The following is a 19,245-nucleotide window of genomic DNA, read 5'->3' on the forward strand; positions in this document are numbered from 1 at the left end:
TGGTGCCTCCCCCAGGCCTGCCAAACTATCTTTTAGTGCGACTTAGAAGATTACGAATGGGATTCCCATGCTATAAGCAGATTAAAAATGCGGCAACAGATCCGTGTGTTCATTGCTTAGAGAGGTCGGATACGCCTCTCATCCATTACATACTTCACTGCCCTGCCACAGCTCATCTCAGATCCCGTCACGCAGCTGGCTTTGCCCAATCGGCCAACGATTATACTGACGCTGCTGGCATTGTGGCCAGAACACCTTTTAAAATTTTACTACAAACAGTCAGGGACTACCCCCCTCCTCGTTAAATACAGCTTGTGCGCTACATGTGCACCACTGACGGGCTCACTGTTTGCCCGTGTCTCAGCACTGCTGAGACGAATATTCAAACAACAACAACAACAACGTCCTCCACTAACATTACTTCACCCCGGGGCTTCACCAATGCCCTTGGGCGGAGGACCCCATCTCAATCCTAGTCACCCTGAAATGAAGCAAATGCGGCAAGTGCCAGCAAGGCTGTCCACACTCTCCACAACATCTTACCTCTATTCTCCGGGACAAGGAAGAACAGACCATTCCATGGACTGTGAGAGTGCTCAAAGACGTCTTGATCAAGCAAAATCCTGAACGAGGTTATCAGCCACTGTACGTAGGTGTGGGGTGCTGGCACATATACTTGCTGATCACCTTGAACCAATTCAATGGTTTGTTTTACAAGATTCGTCTTTCCCATAGGATCATCAGGCATGTCTATAGGTCACAATATCTTACAGGAGATGGTATATTCCTAAAGATCATAATGAGTGTTGGGCAGGTATATAGGGTCAAGTCGGTGTGTACATACGTCCACACGCTGATCTGATGCAAAGATTACACGTACTCCCACACAGGTGGTTACACACAGCTGTACACACAACGTTAATGGTCTGGTTCACTGTGTTATGCTGTCCTCTGGATGAAGGTGCACTGGCTTGGTAACACACACCCACACACAGGTGGGGCTATGATTCACTACAGATCCTAAATGTAAAGACAAGGTGGTAGCATGTTGCTAAAGCAAGATGCAAGATGGCTGGCAGGGGGTGCAGCAGGCAGGCTAGGTAGGGTTGGTAGGACAGGGGTGTGATGCCAGGCAGGGTTGACATCAGAGCTCCATCATCCTATGTCACAAGGAGTGACTACTCTGATTGGGTGAAAAAAAAACACAGTAAATTGTTGAACTGGCCAAAGGAAAATGATGAAAAATAGTTTGCACTCAATGTGTGATGGGAAATCTCAGAAGAAAGTCCCAAAAGACACACATACACTGCAGGGCGTGACACTGACAGAGTAGCAGATGTAATAAACTTGTCAAACTGCAGGAATAAATTAAGAACCTTTTTCAACTACCACCATTATGAATCGGGAGAGGATAAAAGCAGCTAGGTGCAAAATAACAAACTCTATACACGAAGGCTTCTTGATTTATTAAGCTTAGAGACACAGACATGTTTGTCATACGAAGATCTGTCTGCTACTACCTCAGAGAGAGAAAGGCAGCAGAACTGGTCATGAGCTGGTCATGTTTTGCTCACTTTTCACTGAACTTGCAAATACTCTAATGTAGTCACAACTGACTTCTCAGTACTTATACAGTGTATTCCTACAACTACATCATACGATGAAACGCCAAAAGTTCTGGGTCCGAGCCGTCAATGAAAAGCGTTGTTGGTATGCCTCGCCCAAGCCATGAGCACGGATTCGCCATATATACTCCATGGCAGGGTTCATTGTGGGCTGAAATGAAACTAAAGATGAGCTAAGTCCATCCCATATGACCTTGACCTTGCTGATGTAATGAGTTCATTGTCCCCTCATACTGAATCAATGATGAAAGCTTGATCAAAATCCATTGAGGGGTTCAGGAGACATTGCTTCCACACCCATATGACCTTGGCTTTTGACATCTTGGCCTTCCTGGCATAATCATTTCATCGTCCCTTCACGCTGCTTTGTCGAAATCCTTCAAGGGGTCCACGAGATATCGCACGCACATCCATATTACCTTTAATTTTGTCCCCTTGACCTTGCTTAATTAATCTGTTCATCGTCCATTTATATTGTATCACTGGCAAAAGCTTGGTCGAAATCCATCAAATGGTTCAGGAGATATCGTGCCAACAAAGATTCTCTAAATCAACCCCATATGACCTTGACTTTTTACCCCATGACCTAATTGACCTAATCATATCATCATCTCATACTGTATCACTGACAAAAGTTTGGTGGAAATCCGCCAATGGGTTCAAGAGATATCGCGTCCAGAAGAGTGTTATGGACACATTGACCCATGCATGCACGTACTCATGCACGCATGCAATGACAGACCAATCGCTTAATGCCTTTTCCATCAGAGGTGAAGGTATTGCCAGCAATACATTTAGGCATATACATTATCATGCAACTAGCTATACACTAAGGCACGTATAGTATATAATTCAAGTGTACATTGCCATCTTGGTAATATATATATATATATATATATATATATATATATATATATATATATATATATATATATATATATATATATATTTCAACATACACAGTTATTGAAGTTGGAAATTTCCCAGCTGGCAAAAAACTGGCAACTCTATGAACTGGACTTACTCTTGTCAAAGCCTCGTTTGAGCTTCACGTGGTACTTTCGAAAACTTATTTATTCTTTCCCTCATTTCCTTATGCCGCTTTATGTTATTATTATGATTAATATTTTTATTATTATTATTATTATTATTATTATTATTATTATAAAAACAGGCTTGCTCTTTCTGGGGTGCTAACACCATGATAAATGGATCAGGACGTGCATGAATTTCGTTCATAGTAAACTACTTTAGTGTACGTTGTCACTGGGCGCAATCAAAGGTTAGTCACATGCACCAGAATTTACTCGTCAAGGGTCCACACCCACACCCAGGGGTCGAACTCTGACCCTAACATTTGACCTTGACCTTTAATTGTTGTCAAATTTAAATCACCTACTTCCTTCAATGCCCTCAGCTTTTCCTGTAAGTTTGGTTAAAACCACATTAAATATTTCAAATTAACTTTCATATGCCAAATTTTGACCTACTCCTGTGAGGTTGGCCAGACTGCTATAAAAACATATTTCCTCACTGGCTACCCTTGAACCCTCGAACCAAGTTACATTCAAATTGGATTATAAAAAAGTTTGAATCGTTATATTCACACACACACACACACACACACACACACACACACACACACACACACACACACACACAAAGAGGAAGAGAGAGAGAGAGAGAGAGAGAGACGCCGATCAAAACGTTCTATCTGTTCTCTCTTCGTGAAAGCATGTATAGACCTAATAATGGGAGTAAAGTTATAAAAAAGTCATTCAAAAACTGAATCTACCAACACCAATAAGATTACCAACTCTTACTCACATTCACCTTCAAAATAATAACAACTCTTCAATACTTACAATTCTTTGATCAGAGCAGCTCGAGGGCTGACCTGTCGATCTCGTAGGGTGACCTTGTTGTGGTTCACCCATCTGTAGGGATGACAGCAGTCAAGTCAGAGGTGAGTGAGATGAAGGGTGATGGAGGTAAAGCACAGGTGAGAATGATGAGTGTTTTGGGTGGGTTGGATGATGATGAGATGGGTCTTGATTTCATTATAACTTGAAGTGTTCAAATGAAATAATTCAAACTACACATGGAGACCTTGACTCTTCAGAAGATACAACAGTTACGGCAGGACTTGGAAGCTCTCTTCTTGACAATCCAAGTCAGACTGAAACTTTCTACCTTCCTATACGTGAGTATATTCTGAAATGGAGAGAGGTGACTGGAGTGATAAGCACTGCAAGTGATGGCTGAGTATTTCTAACATGTTCCCTGAAAGACGCCCTACCTTGCAGAAACAAAAGTGTCCAAAGGTAAGAATTTATTGTCTGTCATTATTGTACGACCAAAGGGGACTTCCCTAATCCGAATTAAAACACACACACACACACAAACACACACACACACACACACACACACACACACACACACACACACACACACACACACACACACACACACACACACACACACACACAGATTCTACTGAAATACAACATCACGGCTATTAGCCACCTAGCAAGCCTTCATCCTTAGTTATTTATTTTTGCATATTACACGTTAATATCCTCTGAAATTTTACTAATGCAAAATAAATCAGGATTAAGGAAGTAAAGGTTATAAAAATGAAAATATGAACATCAACACGATGACCATTTTCTTCTTCATTTTAATCCTACTTACCACCAGGTGCTTTGTCAATAAATTTATTTTAGTTCATCTTGTATGGTAGGAATTCAGTGACAATATAATTCAGTACCCTCTGATCGACAAGTCTCTTCCAAGGCAAATAAAATTCATCTGGTGGTAGAATGAACAAAATAAACGAAGAAGTCACCACAGTGAAATATAATATTCCATACACAGACACAAAAAAAGAAAAAGATGGAAGAAGCGCAATGAAATGTACACCACCAACAGGAATACATCTCAGCGTAATCCCATTGGTGATCAGGGCGCCTATCATCCACTTACTAGACGTTCAGCTACCCTACAGTGACCCTTCAGTGACTGCATTGCGTGACATGCCAAATGATTAGCTGGAGGCCAGCAAATAAATTATTATGCTGAGTGGTAATCACAGAAGGCAAGCCAGTAGGCAACGATGGCCAGCTCCAAGCGGACCAAGCTTTGTCGGTGACTGGAAGTGGGTTTCGTCATGAAAAGTCAGTCCTGTATGGTGGTACTGAAGGACAACATCCCGGCCAATAATCATGCCTCTGGGTCAATAATCTTTGGATCTTTATCATTCTGTGACGAGCAAGGTTGTAATTTTAGTGCTTTTCATATTTTCTGCACTTGATGACCCCTGACCCCTGACCTGGTGGAATAAGTCATGCATGTACGAAGGACATCTGCTGTACTCATTAACATCTGCAAGCATGCTAAGTTTCATTCGATTTCATCCACCCACTGTGGAAATAGGGAACATGAAATTCACGGAATGGCCCACCAGAGGTACAACTTCAAGGTGGCAATGCCAGCGACTGGAAGTGAGTTTCGACACTAAATGTCTTTTTTACATGGAGGTATGCCAGCGCAGCAATCCACCCAAGAATCATGGCCCTGGCTTAGTAATTCGAAACCTTAGGATTTTGTGCGAGCATAGTCGTGATTTTAGCTATTTTCACCATTTTTGCATTTGATGACCTTTGACCCCTGACCAGGCAAATGTAGCACATGGTTGTACACAGAAAGTTGTAGTACTAGTCAATGCCTATAAGCTTGCAGAGTTTCATTCAATTCCATCAAGCCGCTGGAAAACTATGGGGGCATTTTTGAAAACTGGTACTGGTTGCTAGGGTCACAGAGGCCAATCTTTGCAGGGTTGGCATGCAAAAACTAGAGGAGAGTGAGAAAAATGGATGGCACACTTCCAGTAGGGAATGACCTCAAGATTGCACCTAAAAAAGAGGCTTTCTATGCCCATTATTAATGGTTCTACAGTTCAAAATATGTAAAGTATGAAAAAAGCGATTTTTCGGCCGTTGCTAGGCAACGGGCGGTTGCCTAGCAACCAAAACCTTTCGGACACAAGTAGATCGTAGGCTGGCAATTGCGTCCAAGTTAGGTCAGAATCATTTCTTCTGAAGGATGGAAGTGTCTAGCACAATAATAAACAAGTAACAAGAAAGAAAGCCCAAAAGAAAGAAACCAAGCAAGAAATCGTAACTAACAATAAGGGCAGCATGAACTGGCCATAAACCAGATGTAGTCCCTACATGTCAACAAACCGGATTGGTGGAGGACTATAGGCTTTCTATTTTATGAAGGCAGTTTGGGTGGGGCCTCCTCAGACCTCACACTGCTAGCTCTGTTGCCAGATCTCTGTCACACACGAGCTTCTCTCCCTGTCCCCACCCCCCACCCCTCTCTCTCTCTCTCTCTCTCTCTCTCTCTCTCTCTCTCTCTCATATATTTATATCTACGTTACCTACTTCTAATTTTATTTTCTTTATTTTTTTCTCTTGTTTTGAATATTGATGGGCAAGCTTCCATGGCGGGAGACTGATCGAGTATGACCCGCACACACAAGACTATCTCCCGTGTCACTGCACTTGACAACGTCGCAAAAGCAACGTTGACAAGTCGTATGGGATTTATACTATACTATAGTTTTCTTTACTTGCATCTATACAGAGCATTTAAAATTCATTTACAAGTAGTTACTAACTTAAAATAGGAGAGAGAGGGAGGGAGAGAGAGGTGAGCAGGTGTAATTATACGTGTGTGGCGGCGGTGATGCGGCAACAGAGCTATTAGTGTGAGGTCTTAGGTGGCCCCACCCAAACTGCCTTCATTAAATAGAACGCCTATAGTGTCCCGCACCATACATTATTGAGTATGGACTGGGCAGGCACTGGAGTAGATGAGAATGAGAAGATTAAGTAGGGTGTGTGTATCTCTGTGTGCAAGAAATGGCAGAATATGAGTATGGATGAGGTGGATCTTGATTTTGAGAGTATGAATGAAACTGGAAATAATATAGAACGGGCGATTGTCTATGTGTATGCCTTAATGGAAGACCAAACGCCTAGGGAAGCGTGCATGGAAAAGACTGACAGAAACGAGAATAATTAGGATTGGAGATATGACTGGAAATGTGGAGAATATGGTGGTTGGTGAGTGGGGTGGATGGGAATGATATTATCTGGTGGACATTTTGGCAACAGTCAATACTCTCCTGTGACTTAAAATGATCCACAGGTATACGTAGCAAAGAAGAGGGATGGGTGGTCAGTTGGATGATTGGAAGGCAATGATTGATAATGTGTGCTTGGTTAAGCGAAGGAGACATGTATCAGACATCAGAGTGTATACAGGTTGGGGAAGTGAATTGTTTGATCATACACTGTAGTATCTAAGACAGAAGTGCAAAAGTGCTAGATGAAGAGAACTGCAGGAAGACAGGTAGAAGCAGTTCCTGTAAAAGGAGAAGAAAGACAACTGGAAGAAAGAAAAATGGATTACGAGTGAGATATGGCGGAACGACTGGGTAGGTATAATTTGGAGCACATGAAGGTGCTGGAAAGAATGTGTAATATATTCACAGAATAAGTATATGCAGCATGTGAGGTACTGTGTGGGGTGAGGTGAAGATGTAAGAGGATGCAAAGAAACGTATAATGGAATAAAGAGATGACACGACCTTTGGCAGAGAAGAAGAAATCTTAAGTAACAGGATGGGAGGTAGAGGAATCGGGGATGCTGAGGGACAAACAAGAGAGCGAGACAAAAAGACTGGTAAGAGAATGCAAGAAAAGAGAAGATAAGGAATTTGGAAGAAATGTGAGTGTAAAGTGGAGGGACTCTCAGAAACTGATTTGGAAGGAGATGATAAAGGAAACAGTAGAGGAGTGAACGATAAAAATGGCAGAATGTTACACAAGAAGGGAGAAAATTTCAGCAGATAGAGAGATCATTGTAATGAATGACTGAATATGGAAACCGAAAGTAGAGCAAGTACAGGTGTTTGGGAAACGTCAAGGAGAAGAGATGCCAGTGGGAAGGAAGATGTGAGTAGGATGGAAATATTTATAGTAATGAAGAATGTTACATTCAGAACAGCTCCTGAAATTGGTGAAGTGTGTTGCAAAATGTTTAAAAAGGGGAGAAAGTGGTAAGAAGAATATGGAAGATGCACAGATTGGCCTTGGAGGAAGATCAGCTTCCCTTCATATTTCGGGGGATAAGTACCTGGGAGGCAATGATGAGAAAGCTTAGACTGATGCCTATCAACAACACGAGGATAATTAAGGTATCAAATCAGTTTATGTTCCAATCTTCCGCGTGAATAAGGCACATAATAATTGATTATATGGAGTCCCAATTAAGGTACGGCTTGGAGATGCAAACTTTGTTCATGAGTCTCAGCAGTACGGTATTTCCGTATTTGTTAATGTACCACCAGCTTTTCAAGGTAAAAAGAAGAGAAAATGGATGTGTCGCCCCTATCATTCGGCTCTCTCAAGCAGGTTCTCCATGCTACCTGTATCTTTTCCCGCTCTTCTTTCTAGATCCTAAAGGCCTGATTTTTTTTTTTTTTTTTTTTGCCAAGTAGAACGATGATGTCACTTTTGCTGCTGATGATAATGATTATGATAATAGTCTAATAGTCACCTACTGTACAGTTTATGAATGATAAATATGATTATGTTTAAGAAGGTATTACAAAAAGATTTTCAAATACTCACAGTGTGCTGATGCCATGTACGAGATCGAGGATAAGATCGAGGTGTCTAATGTTGTTGTGTGAGATGTCCAGCAGAGCAGGTTGTTGAAGCTTCATCTCCTTCAAGCCCACTAGATTCTTGGGTCTATCCGTTGTCAGCTTGTTGTTGAGTAGGAACCTGAAGCAGGGTGGAGAAAGAGACTAAATGACAAGCAAATCACTCAGCCATTAACCCAGATTATAATTCGTAACCACAGATATACATTCCTAGTTGAAGGCAGACTGTGAAGGACACCATGCTAATATAAGGTTAACAGGTTACATTAGATCAGACTGTCACATAAACCCATGTCCAGGTACACCTTGTAGGTGTTGATACCCACTTACTTCTTTCTCTCAAAGATTAGTTTCCTAATTGGCAAACTTTCCCCTACAGACTATTTTTTCCCCTCTAGGACTTAACTTCACCCTTCAACTTTACTGAAATGGACCTGTTCCTCCCCATGTATGTTACATATTTATCCCGTGGGCATGTTCTTCCTCATGGACCTATTATCCCTAGGGACCAGTATTCCCTATTAGATCCATTTTCCACCATGGATCTCTTTTCCCATTTGACTTACTTTTCCCAAAGACCTATTTTCCCCTTAGACGTACTTTCTCCGTGGTCCCATTTTTCTTCATGGACGCATGTTCACACAATAAGAAAATACCAAATCCAATGGACCTATTTCCACCATGGACCTATTTTCATCTATTGTTCTTATGTTTCCACCCTTTACTAATGGACATATTCCTCTATGGACCTTTCTTCCCAAATGACCTTTTTTTATGCAAGGAAGAAGGAACCAAAGCTACATACCCTGGATATTTTTTCCCACTACACACCTACCCACTGATCCATCCACCCCACCCACCACCCACCCTTCCACCTCACTCACACACCTACTACCTATCCTATCCTGTCCACACACCTACTATCTACCCTATCCCGCCCATCCTGCCTTTCCATCCTTACCCTCAGCTAGCTCCCCCATCTACCCCGTTCACCCTTCCACTCAACCCACCGTACCCTTAGCCCCCTCCCTCCCCGCCCAAACTTACCCACCAGCAAACTACAGTATAATCTCTCTCTCTCTCTCTCTCTCTCTCTCTCTCTCTCTCTCTCTCTCTCTCTCTCTCTCTCTCTCTCTCTCTCTCTCTCTCTCTCTCTCTCTCTCTCTCTCTCTTTCTCTCTCTCTCTCTCTCTCTCTCTCTCTCTCCCCAGGTTTCTATCCATAGTGCTTGTTCATAAAAGATCGCAGTTAATTTTTACGAAAAACAAGTCTGCATATCAGTTTATTTTACCAGGAATCAGTTTATTTTGTAGGATTTGACACAAACGTTCAGTCTAGTTTGAGTGTAAGGAACTTGCTTAGGTGTTTGAGTCGTGAAAAAAGGACACACGACCAATTTCATACTGAACATAGCTATGGCTTAAGACCGTTTATCGATACTGCCCCTGTTTTTAAATACCTGTGATTAAAGGGAACTAAGGCCCGACCTCCTCGAAAGGACTAAGGTCTCTCTCTCTCTCTCTCTCTCTCTCTCTCTCTCTCTCTCTCTCTCTCACACACACACACACACACACACACACACACACACACACACACACACAACCGCACCTGCATCTTAACTACTGCTTTAATCTGCACTTAGTTTGGTCCAGAAGGAAATACCAAAAGCTGGACGATTAAACCGTTTGACTATTTTTACATGGACAGAACAGACTGCAATTACTGTTCTATTCATACAGCGGCTAACTCGTTGGACCCAAGGACATCCACACAATTTTCTACATGCACATCTCATCCTATATTCTAACATCTTTCCACACTTTTACTCCTGCCAGAAATACTACATGGGGAGCGAGTCGATTCTCCGCTGACTGACAGTGGTATTCCTCGGGCCTGCCTCGCCACTACCCACACACCAATCCTGTATGAGGCAGCCCAATCGTGTACTTAACATGGACGATGAATATTAGAGTCGAAGTTTTATCACCTCATACTTTGTTGCACATAGGACAGGTGGGCCTCAAGGAACAAACTGCCATGTGTGTGTTTAAAGTTGGACATATGAAAAATAAACTCACATATATACATACATACATACATACATACATACGTACATACATGCGACATCTGCACAATACTTACATTCGTCCCAGGTGTGTGAGATTGGCAAACACACCCTCAGGAAGCGAGGTTAGTCCATTGTGCTGCAGGTGGCTGAGCAGAGAGAGAAGTATTGATTTAAGTTTGGAGCATTATTTTAGTTTTGCTATTATGCCTTGCATATATGTTCCTTGCTATTTTACATGCCCGCATCCTGCCGGATTGGGGGGTGGGGGAGAGAGAGAGAGAGAGAGAGAGAGAGAGAGAGAGAGAGAGAGAGAGAGAATAGAAAGATGAAACTGGAGAGGCACGAAGAAGAAGAAATATTCATTTAAAAATAATCACTCCCCCAAACCAAGGAAAAAGCACAATCCAGATTAATAAATTGTGTATTCGTCTGGGATTTGGAACTAATGCTAGGTAACTCTGATGCCTCCAACCCGCTTGAGTATCCCTCGTTAGCTTACCAGGGTATCATTCTGTTTCCACACAGTTTCGGAAAGTGTAAATGAACTACTGACAAAATTGTATATGTTAGAACTACTAAAACGAGATTAATACCCTTCCAACTCATTTCAAATAATTCTTAACTCTGGTAAGATTTGATTAAGATTACTTTATGAGTGAAAAAAGGTATGATCATTGTGCTTTATGTCCGAGATGTTGACTGTTTATATATCTTAGTGATGCGCCAGACAGTTTGATGTACACCACCTTATAAAAAGGGAAATAAGAGCCATACACTGGCTGACATGGCAAAATTCGTAGCACTTCTCTCTCTGCTTTATATATATTGCATCCTAATATTCACATATATACTCTTGTACATCATTTATGGTGCCTGAGTGACACCTTCACGCGATGGCACTGATATAGTCGGGCAACTCGGCTGTCAGTCTATACAGGTGTCCGTCAGCTCCCTCCCTGTCCCTCTAATGGTGTATGGCGGGCTGCCGGAGAGGAGCTACTTCAGCCTGTAGTCCACTGGATTCATGTTTAGATAAAGCTATGGCTACAGCTACTGTTACTACTACTGCTACAACTACTACTACTACTGCTACTACTACTACTATTACTACTACTACTACTACTACTACTCCCGTGATCAATATACCTTGTTGAAACATAAATATGTACATATTGCATCGGGAAAGTACAAACGGTTTTAATGGCGTAACAGGGAAACCAACTAATGAATTACAGGTGTTTTCAATTCCCTCAACTAGAATACGGATGAAATTACCTAAAATGTACAGCGCAACAATTGGCAGTCTTTTACAGTTTGAAACATACCAATGGTTGCATGATTCACGCTTCTGGCTCAGAGAACATGTTTTTCAACATCTACCCAATGCAGTAGAAAATAATTAAATAAATAGGTAACTAAACAAGTAAGAAATAAATTACTCAGCTCTGCAAAGATGCAAATTTTTCCCCATCTGAAGAAACGGAAATAAAAATCAATTGGAAATCAGGATGTCTTCATTCCGAGACAGCTGAACATATTGTATTTGAAAGAATGGAGATCGCACACATTGGAACAGAGTGAACGATACAGTTCCAGAACTACACAAAAGACTGAGTGAGTTACGGAGCTGGACAGAACTGGGATAAGAATGTGTGCCTGGAAGGGTGCTGGATGACTGAGAGGATGGCTTAGCTTAATATCTATCGACCATATAAAATATTTAGAGCAAACATTTAGTTTTAGATAAGTGTCAATCAGAGTAGTGCTTTGAATTGCGAAAACTACTTTCAAAGGAAAAAAGTACTTGTCGTGGGAAACAGTACTTTAAATGAAAAAGGTACTACAGTACTACAACACTCTAAATGAGAAAAAACTACAAACTGGAAACAATACTGAATAGGAAAGAGCCTCCGAGTTGAGAAAAAGTAATGGGAATGAAAAAATAAATGAAAAAAAGGACAGTGGACTAGGGAAAATGCTCCGAATAGGAAGAGTGTACTGAATGGGGAAGAAGTACCGCGAATCTACCTATCTACCTACCTGTATATCTACGAGTATAACCAGACGCATCTGTAACGAAAGAGGTGGTCACAAACAAATCATCTTAATGTCACCATGTCCTCTGCCATTTGGCAGCTCTTCTTCCTATTCACGTATATCTCTCCACTCCATTTTTTCATCTCATCCCTGGTTTGCCCGTGGCCCCGCTCTCTATCCACCTCAGTCACATACTTTCTTCGAATCGGCCTCTTATTCTCCATTCTGTACACATCTCAAAGGTTTTCTCTGAACTCTTTCAGTTACTTCCCCATCAACACCACATCCCTTCTCCATTTCCTCATTTGTCTGTCTGTCTCCATGTACCTCCACAGGATCCTCTCAAATAACTCATTCCCACTGCCTTCTCTTGGCTTTTGTCCTTCGAACAGGACCCAAGCTTCTCTTCCATTAGTAAGAGTGAGGGTCACAATACCGTCTTGCAGCGACTTTATTTCACTTCCACATTCACTTTCCTATTCCTTAACTCTGCTGTTAAGGAACCTACACTGCGAATGGAAGAAAGTATTCTTAAGGAAGAGAAAGTACTATGAAAGAGGAAAATATTTCTGAAAAGGGAAAATGAAGGAAAAAGGTACTATTAATGAGTAAAGTTTAAGCTCTACTGGGAAATCTTAGCCTAAAGAGGGAAACGTACACTGAATGATAAAATAGTACTGCGTAGGGAAAGAGGGCGACACGTTGTGAAATAAGGACGGTGCTCCGTGCAGTCATGTACCCTACTGTGTATGAAGAACAGAAGTAGAAATGAGGAGGTGGAAACTAGGAGTGGGGTGCGGGAGGAAGGACTGGGCAAAGGAGAATGGCGATGGAGTCTAAATGGGAAGGGGAAGGGGAAGAGGAAGAGACGTGGACAGAAGGGAGATTGAGATGGACTGGAAATGAAGAGGGGGAGCGGTAAATAGGACAAGAACAGGTAGGAGAATTGAGGATAGACAGAGGGCTGTGGTGAACAGCTAAGCTAACTGCGGAAGAATTGGGGATGAAGTGGAATGAAGAGGAGGTTGGCATGGATTTGGGGAAGGGATGGGGGAGGGAGTGGAACAAGGATTTTATAAATGAAAAGCGGAAGTGGAGGATATAGGGAATGGAGGTGGACTGGGGGAGTAAATGAAGAGTGAAAAGTGATGAAAGGGTAGAGATGTTAAGCTGTTGGAGATTGGGAAGGGTATACAAGGGAGTACAAAGAAATGCAGCCGGCAATGGAACTGTTGGTTCTTTTGCGACTCTTTGGTATGGGGAATGTTATATAAAACAAAACTATTGCATCAATTAAAGACAAGGAGAGTAAAGCTGGAAACCTACCCCCATTCCCCAAGCAGGAGTTTCCCCAAATTTTTAATAGTGCCCAACTCAATCCTGCATTATCATTGCACATGTTTGGGATTTTATTCTCTCGCGACTTATTTTGGAATGATCATTTTACCTTCTTGTAAAATCTGCTTCTAAGGGATTACGTGTGTTTAGACGACTCCGTGCCTTCTTTATCCCTGCACAGCTGTTGACTTTATACACGGGCTTTATGCGCCCCTGTCTAGAGTACAACTCTCATGTGCAGAGAGGCTCCCTACATACAGCTCTTTTCAAGAAGGTGGAGTTAAAGGCTTTTCGTCCCATTAACCCTCCTCCTCTTAAAGGCTCCCTTCAACCTCTGTTACTTATCCGCACTGTTGTATATTGATTTCGTTTTCATCGCTATTTTAATGGTATTTGCATCCCTCTGTCAATACAGCGGGCTCTTAATAGCCCTCTAGCAGCAAACTCTTATCTCTTTTCTGTCCAGATCTCTAATGCAAGAGTTTACCGTTACTCCCAGTTCTTCATGTAAACAACAGGTCAACTCTGACATTGTATTCCTCTGTCCGTATTTCTAAATGCATATGGCATCCAGTTTTTCAAACGAAATGTGTCCAGGCATCTCGAAATAACGGAATTGTATTTGACTGTTATCTTTTTTTTTGTTTTATCTTTTTTTTTTTTTTGAGGGAACAGTCTTGCGTGCTTCTGGCCTTTGGTTCCTTATTCCTTGCATTAAAAAAAGAAGAGCAGTAGCCTATGGGTATTATTCACATCACCATGCTTATATCTATATTCCTCTCAAAATTTTATAATTTGTGTGTTGCTGTCTAGTGCGTATATATATTTTCTCTCTTACCATTTTTCCTTTATTGTCATTGTGTCGGTGGCACGGATTTCTGTGTATGGCGCGTTTCTTTGGGGTGTTTAAATGTGAAACCACGAAGTTTTGTAATTCGTCAACATCATGGTCGTCTGAAGGCTCATATTTACCTGATTCTTACTTAAATTTGAGTCCAGCCCTTGATGAGAAGCAACACTCAGTCGAGTCATTACCAAATTGGCTTAAAATGAATCACATCATGAATGTGATACTGCCCTTTTGAGGTCTCTTTGAACTTCAACTTCAGGTGTAAATAAAAATGAAGCCAATTATAAAACTAGCCCTTAGTATGTCGAGGCTTCAGAAACGTTGTGGAACATGTATACAGTTTGTCCCGATGTTAGAAGTCTACATTCACATTAGCATCGTTCAGGGAGAACCTTTCCAACATCTTCTGTTTCACAGTTACTAGCCCGCCATCCAGCATTTCTTCACTTCAGGGTACACACTACCAAGGCCTTGCCACAAAGCCATGCCGGGCACGAGTTTTTTTAGAGATTTGTGGAGAGGATGATAATTATGGCATTCAAAGCTGCCTCTCAGACTGCGAATATGTTACCTGAAATTGTAGCATTACGAGTGGAGAGGATAAGATTTATTTCATACTTTCACATGTCAAACCTGGTAGTCTCGCAGTCGATGTTCTCCGAGAGTCTGCTTTCAAAGCTGCAACTCTGATCAAAGACTATGACAAATTCAAGTGTGCTTTATTCAGTACCTCTGGGAAAAGTACATCTGGCCCCTTGGATTGGATTTTTCGGATGTACATGACCATAAAAGATACTGGATCTTGTGATCTGCTTATCAGGCACGAGCTTCGGATACAGATTCTAATGCTTTAGATTGCTAAGAAAATTCTGAGTGGTACAATGATAACAACACTGCCATGCCTAAAGAGCATGCGACAAATATGAGTACATACAATTCATTTTAAGTCATTGTGACCAAGACAGAGAGAAAGCACTAGGCTTGTGTATAAACCCAAAGAAGTTTTAGCTGAACTATTAGAGAAAATTAAGTCGTGAGGAAATTTTTCATTACCAGGTACCACAGTACAAGCAACTACTTTCAGTGAAACTACTTCTGTTCAAGCTACAATGCCTAGGAAAAAGCCATTTTGTGCTGAATGCCTGATATATGGTCACACAACAGATAAATTATTCTTTAGAAACGACCTGGCAAATTTGATCTCTGCCACAGCGTCGCGCACTACCCGTCCTCAGCGGTATTCATGGCAGTACTAAGTGGTGCATTGTTCATCAGTCGTCTGGTCATAGCACAGATCAGTGCTCTCTTGTACTCCAGAAACAGACTGAGTATGCTAACCGTAGATCAAGTCAGTTGGGGAAATGTTAGCGCCATCAGCCGAGTGTTCAAGGTTACTCTTCTTCAAAAAAGTCTACTTTTGCTTCACTCAAACCTGCACTACAACGTATGGATATTTTGTCCGTATCATGGCAGATCGACAGATTTATGTTATCACTCGCCGTGGACACTAACCTCATTCCCCAGTTTTCCTTATGTGGACTAATGAACTGCATGCCTCACACACACTGGGTCATTCACTCACCTGACACCCAGTTATCCGGTGTTACTGGGAATCTCCTAGATATCGTTGCTATGGTTACTCTTACACTTCGAACGTCTCGATGTCTGACTCATTATTGCTGATTTCCATATTACTAAGAAGGTCCCTTTACGAACACATGGCCTACATGGTCGAGAAACTATGGTGCAATACGACATTGGTATTCGTCCAAGTACGAATCCTGTTACTTATAAACTAATGAATCATAATGCCTTGTCTCCTTTCAGACCTTTACTTCTTTTGGATGTCATTCTGACGGCCAATGCTTCGCAGAGTTTGGGGAGTCTGTCTACGGAGTCATCAAGGATCAGAAGTCCCTCATCTCATGTGACCTTCCTCCTGGTGGACTCAGTGACATCTCGAATACAAGTGGCTTGCACTGGACCTTGGTTTCGGCTGTGCTGTTGGGTGACCAAAGACACCATTGTCAAATCCTTACAAGGGTCCCATTCTAGCTGCCAGATGTGCGTAAGGCTACAGATGTGGTGTGCTTGAGTAAAACAGTATGTGTGAAGGGCTTGTCACTAGAGTCCAGTTCAAGGACGGTTAGGGCCGGTGGTATCAGTGACTTTCTTAATAGGACTGGTGGTCCTATTTCACTGGAAGATGGCTGCTGTTCACCTTCTTGGGTTGTCATATAAAAGTCTAAGGGGCACAGAGAAACTTCCCCACTGCTTCAGTTCAGTTTAGCCCACAACAGCTCCTTTACAAGAATGGGCTAATAGCCCCTCATATTAAAATTACTGATCACCCTCACGAAATAGAAAGATTGTTGGATCTTCTAATCGAGTTTTCTGGCGATCCTGCCGTTTCAGGTGAGCCAGTGGGTAAGACAGATTTAATACAGCATCATATTTCCCTAAAGCCAGAAAGTCATCCAGTGTATGTACTTGTTTATCGCCTCCCTCATAAGCAAAGACAAGCCATGGAGTAGTGGTCCCCAACCAGTAGTACGAGGGTGCTGTGGCGCCCTCGGAGCCTTATTATGGAGCCTGTGAGGTGCCTTGGAAAATTATGATATATTTGTAATGCTTTCTCAGTATATATATATATATATATATATATATGTGTGTGTGTGTGTGTGTGTGTGTGTGTGTGTGTGTGTGTGTGGCACAATGAATGGGTTGAGAAAGACTAAAAGGCGTGGTAATGGTCCATGTTTTTGTTGTCGTTGTTGGTGTTGTTTGAGGGACAGATAGTGAGGATGACAAGGACAGAAAAATTGATACAAACTGATTGCTGCTCTGTCACTTTTCCGTAGGGTGTACAGGGATCAGAGAGGCTGGTGGCTTTGATGCAAGTGACTGTGGTGATTATTATGTCTGAAGCATCGTATCCCTGGCACTTCTTTTTTTTTTTGCCAGCTAATGATCGTGACTGTAAGTGACGGTGGTGATCTTTGTTATGCCTGAAAAATCGTAACCCTGGCACTTTTTATGGTAACCTAATTTACACACAGTATATACGAGACTGTGTATGTTAGATCGCACCAAATCCAGAGTGGCACATTATAAAAATTATAGAAACCATATGAAGCAGCTATAACCTGTATTTGTTTACTCTTGTACGGTATAATTACGTAATGTAGTTATATGCGGTAATAAACAATATATTTGCATGGTTCACCATTTTTTCATTACCTGAGTTGAAAAATAAGAGTCTGCAGTTGCTGTCCCTTCAATAATAATAATAATAATAATAATAATAATAATAATAATATAACAACAACAACAACAACAATAGTAATAATAATAATAATAATAATAATAATAATAATAATAATAATAATAAAAATAATAATAATAATAATGATAATGATAATAATAATAATCCATTCTATCTATTGCCAGATGCTTTAATCCCTTATGGGGTTGCCACAAGCAAATCGCCATCATGTCCCCTGCCATTTCACTGCCCTGCTCCCAGCTCACACACCCCGTTTCTCATATACCTCTCTACCCCATCCCTGCATCTCATTGTTTCCCTCTCCCCCCCTCCATCTCACTCACATACACTCTCTTCGTTAGTTTCTCTCCATCCTTTCCATATGGCCAAACCACCTTAGTGTATTTCACGTAACACTTTCTATCACATCCACATCCACACCACAGCGCTCCTTTACTTCTTCATTAGTCAGCCTGTCTCTCCATGTAACTCCACATGCTCCTCTCAGATAATAATAATAGTAATAATATAATTAATAATAATATAATAACATCCGTAACGAATATGAAAGAGGGAGGAGGCGAGGTTGGCCAAGGAGAATGTGGAGGGGTATGGTGGATGAATGTGTGAGGAAGAGAGGTAAGGACGTTGGTGAAGCTAGGGGACTGGCAAGAGATCTAGCTGGCTGGTTGAATGTTGTGAAGAGAAGCGCATGATCAGGGATTTGGCACCCCTTTTTAATGTGGCAGCATTCGGGTTGACCCTATCGGATACGTTTATGTGAAGCTACAGAGCGTGGTGAAAGTTTTTAGCGTAGCAGATAGAACCAGGATTCCGGAGGCTTGAATGATGAGTGAATGGAAGCATGACCCATTGGATTGGACAAACTTGGGCTGTCTGGACGTTGCAACTCCTCACCCTGCCCTAAGGTAATAAAGGAGGACCGGATGATGTTAATGATGATGATGATAAATAGTAATAATAACTAATAATAATAATAACAATGATAAACAATAATACCGTAATAAGAAAAATAATATAAATAATAATAATGAAAATAATAATAATAATAATAATAATAATAATAATAATAATAATAATAATAATAAATATTGGTGGTAGGTGGGGGCGCTCACCATCGACTCACTCGATGTAGTGCTGCATTGGATGTCTGCCCTTTCCTCTCTTCCTTCCTTCCTCTTCTGTCTTTCTTGCTTCATTCTTTCCTCTTCTTTCTGCCTACGAGTGACTTTATACTCCCTCTTCTGTCTTTCCTCTTTCTTCTGCCTATGGGTGACTCTACAGTACACTGCGTGACAAGCCA

At 41.5% G+C, this 19,245-nt stretch overlaps 1 protein-coding gene across 1 annotated transcript in view; it reads right to left on the reverse strand.

The window, feature by feature from the left end:
• LOC145418320 (relaxin receptor 2-like) overlaps positions 1-19,245 on the reverse strand; it is a 207,381-nt gene that overhangs the window by 102,800 nt on the left and 85,336 nt on the right. Inside the window, exons 6-8 of the mRNA XM_080286760.1 lie at positions 10,506-10,577; positions 8,330-8,485; positions 3,491-3,562 (exon numbers count right to left, since the gene is read on the reverse strand). Of these exons, the coding sequence (XP_080142886.1) occupies positions 3,491-3,562; positions 8,330-8,485; positions 10,506-10,577 (300 nt within the window). The remainder of the gene's footprint in view (positions 1-3,490; positions 3,563-8,329; positions 8,486-10,505; positions 10,578-19,245) is intronic.

This window comes from Coenobita brevimanus, chromosome 113, assembly GCF_032717465.1.
Source record: "Coenobita brevimanus isolate Jiangsu-jjx chromosome 113, ASM3271746v2, whole genome shotgun sequence".
NCBI lineage: Eukaryota > Metazoa > Arthropoda > Malacostraca > Decapoda > Coenobitidae > Coenobita > Coenobita brevimanus.